The 3,430-nt window shown below is 39.1% G+C and overlaps 1 protein-coding gene across 1 annotated transcript in view; it reads left to right on the forward strand.

Annotated features, from left to right (window-relative positions):
* Window positions 1-3,430, forward strand: part of SVEP1 (sushi, von Willebrand factor type A, EGF and pentraxin domain containing 1) — a 239,190-nt gene that overhangs the window by 201,241 nt on the left and 34,519 nt on the right. Inside the window, exon 42 of the mRNA XM_007936774.1 lies at window positions 1,533-1,706. Coding sequence (XP_007934965.1) covers window positions 1,533-1,706 — 174 coding nt within the window. The remainder of the gene's footprint in view (window positions 1-1,532; window positions 1,707-3,430) is intronic.

The raw sequence follows: 3,430 nt of genomic DNA on the forward strand, positions 1-3,430 counted from the left end.
CCATCTTCCTTCCGAGGAGTGGCCGGTGGGTTTGAACCACCAGCCTTCTGGTTAGCAGTCAAGTGCCTTAGGCACTATGCTACCAGAGCTCCTGTCAAAAGCTATAGTAGAGATTAATAATTAAATTGGAATCAATCACAAGATTGCTGACTCTGGAATGGCAAACATTATGTTTCAAAAAACTAGTTAACTATTGAGGGGGTTTTTTTGCATTATTTTTGTGGGTTTTCTTCAAATAATTATAATTAAAAATTTGGAGCTGTTACTTTTTGGTGACAGAGTTGGTCAATACTGACATCACTTTCCAGTTATGGTACATATCCTATCGAATAAATGAATAGTCACACTTTGTATGGAATTTTCCTTTAACTTCTTTTGTGGGAACATCCAAGCTTATTTGGTCAAATGTGGGTTAACTCACATGACTCTTTTCTTAACATATGACTGATATGATTCTTCTGTCAAACTATGTTGGGACATATTTATACTAAAACTTTTAATGTTGTTTATCTGAGATTCTCATTTAACTCAGTATCTTGTATTTTATATAAAGAGCTCTGACGGTGTAGTGGTTAAAGCATTCAGCTGCTAATCAAAAGATTGGTAATTCGAACCCACCAGCTGCTCCATGGAAGAAAGAGGAGGCAGTCTGCTTCCATAAAGATTTACAGACTTGGAAACCCTATGGGGCAGTTCTTCTCTGTCCTAAAGGGTCACTATGAGTCAGAATCAACTCAATGACAACCAGTTTGCTTTGGTTTGGTGTGGTATTTGATGTGGAAATCCTAGCTGCAAGAATTAAATTAGTGTGTGAAAGTTCTTGACCACTGTAGGAGCATAACAAATGAGAATTCTGTCAAGTCACCCATCTGTTCATCCATGCTCCTAGCATTATTAACAACAAAAGGGAGCAGTATACATGAAGATAACCAGAATCAATGGGGGCAAATAGCAGTCTTCAATTACCAGCCTGTATAGTGCCTAAGGGAAGCTCTGGTAGCATAGTGCCTAAGGCACTTGAGTGCTTACCAGAAGGCTGGCGGTTCAAACCCACCAGCCACTCCTTAGGAGGAAGACAGGACAATCTACTTCTATAGAGATGCCACCCTGGAAACCGAAGGAGGGGTCACTATGAGTCGAATCAAGTTGGCAGCAGTGAGTTTAGTTTAGAGGGCACAAGTGGTGTGCCCTGGACCACTAACCTAAAGGCCAGTCATTTGAATCTTCCCAGCAGTACATTGGAAGAAAAAGTCTGGCAATTTGCTTCCATTAAGATTATTGCCAAGAGAACCCTACTGAGCAGTTCTAGTCTGTAATACATGGGGTCACCGTGATCAGAATCAACTGGACAGCAGCTAACAACAGCATTGATGCAATATTAATGCAATTTTTTCTCCTTCACTGTTTATCATAGCTCCTCACACATATATAAGCTGTATTTACATATTGCATTGAGTACCTTAGCAGTTGTAGCAGAAGGAAAGAGGATTTGGAAAAAGCATTTCTTATGAGACTTTCGTTTTTCTTGTTAGAGACCAGATGTGAAGCCCCACTTGTGTTTCTGAATGGAAAGGCTGAAGTAGAAAATGCTACAGGTGGACCCAGGGTGGTGTATTCCTGCAATAGAGGCTACAGCCTAGAGGGAGAGGACGAGGCACACTGCACTGACAATGGGACTTGGAGCCACCCAGTTCCTCTCTGCAAATGTGAGTGTTGACTTCAGGAGAGAAGTTCATTAGATTCAGTTTCCCAAATAACTAAGACATAAACTTCCATTGATAAGGGAAATTGGCCCAAAAAAAGCAATCACTGCATATCCAAACCAATACCATAGAATATTTTAAAACATCTATTTGTATTATTAAACTGTCCAGTCCTAGAATCAACATTTATCATATTCCTTGGATGATTACAAGTCTGAGGACTAAGAAAAAATGTGGCTTAATGAGAAAATGTCTGCATAAATATATAATGAATTCCACTGAGGATGGGAAAAGAGTAAAGAAAGAAAATATGCTCGAAGTTCAATATTGATATATAAAAAATACATAAGTAGAGTAAGCAAAGATAATTAAGTGTAATTATCTTGTGGGTTTGCATAATTATAATAACATAATAATTATAATAATGCTTACCAATAACATATTGTACATGATTCATGTTCAGTGGGTGTAAAAAGCTGATTCATATTCCTTGCTATACTTTTCAGGTATTGAAAGATGAACATAGGTTAAAATATATATGCTAAATTACCTCTTTGATATTCAAACACATTCTTTTAATATTTTATTGAGTTTTTGGTAAACAAGCCAACCACTCATCTGTCAGTTTGTCATACTGTGGTGGCTTGCATGTTGCTGTGATCTGGAAGCTGTCTCTGCAGTTTCAAATACCAGCAGGGTCACCTATCATGGCCAGGTTTCAGCAGAGCTTCTAGACCAAGACTGACTAGGAAGAAGAACCTGGCAATCTACTTCTGAAAACATCAAGCAGTGGAAACATTATGAATACCAGCAGAATATTGTCTGATTGGTGCCAGAATATGAGCACTTTAGGTTGGAAGGCACTCAAAACATGACAGGAGTAAATCATAATGATGTGGGTGGAGTAAAGCTTTCTGGACCTTCATTTGTTGATATGGAACAACTCAAAATGAGAAGAAACAGCTGCAAGCATCCCTTTATAATTGGAACAGAGAATGTACAAAGTATGAATCTAGGAAAATTGAAAGTTATCAAAAATGAAATGGAATGCTTAAAGAAAGATATCCTAGGCATTAGTAAGCCAAAATAGACTGGTATTGGCCATTCAGAATCAGACAATCATATGGCATACTGTGCTGGCAATGACAAAATCGAAGAGGAATGGAGTCACATTCATCATCAAAAAGAACACTCCAAGATCTATGCTGAAAAAGAAGAATGAAGAAACAACTAGTTTCTTGGACAATTAGTCCAAGGGATTGGTAGATCATGCAATCCTCAGCCTATATGACCATAAGACAGGAAGAATTAGATGGTGCCCAGCTACCACTATCAACTACTAGGAGGGGGAACTATGTAGGAGATCCTGGATGAAATGGGAGAACAATGTGGAACAAAACTCAAAATCATAAAAAAACAGGTTTGCTGCTCTGATAGAACCTGGTGAGACTATTGAGACTATGAGCACTACCTACCCTTCAGGTCTGGAATTGAACTCACTCCTGTGGCTTCCAGCCAAATAGACAGGCATATGGGGTGAACATTTCCATCAGGTAGATACACTACTTGGAGTGATCAATCATGGGAGAACAGAAGGGCAGTGTTTGCACAGGGAGATAGCATAGGGGGCTGGAGTTCATGGAGGAAGACACAGGGAAGAGGTAACTATGGAAAGGAAGTGGGAAGAGAGCTGTTACATTGTGGGGAATTGCAGTCAATGCCATGAG

Source organism: Orycteropus afer, unplaced genomic scaffold, assembly GCF_000298275.1.
Source record: "Orycteropus afer afer isolate SDZICR_OR568_19922 unplaced genomic scaffold, OryAfe1.0 scaffold00037, whole genome shotgun sequence".
NCBI classification, from domain to species: Eukaryota; Metazoa; Chordata; class Mammalia; order Tubulidentata; family Orycteropodidae; genus Orycteropus; species Orycteropus afer.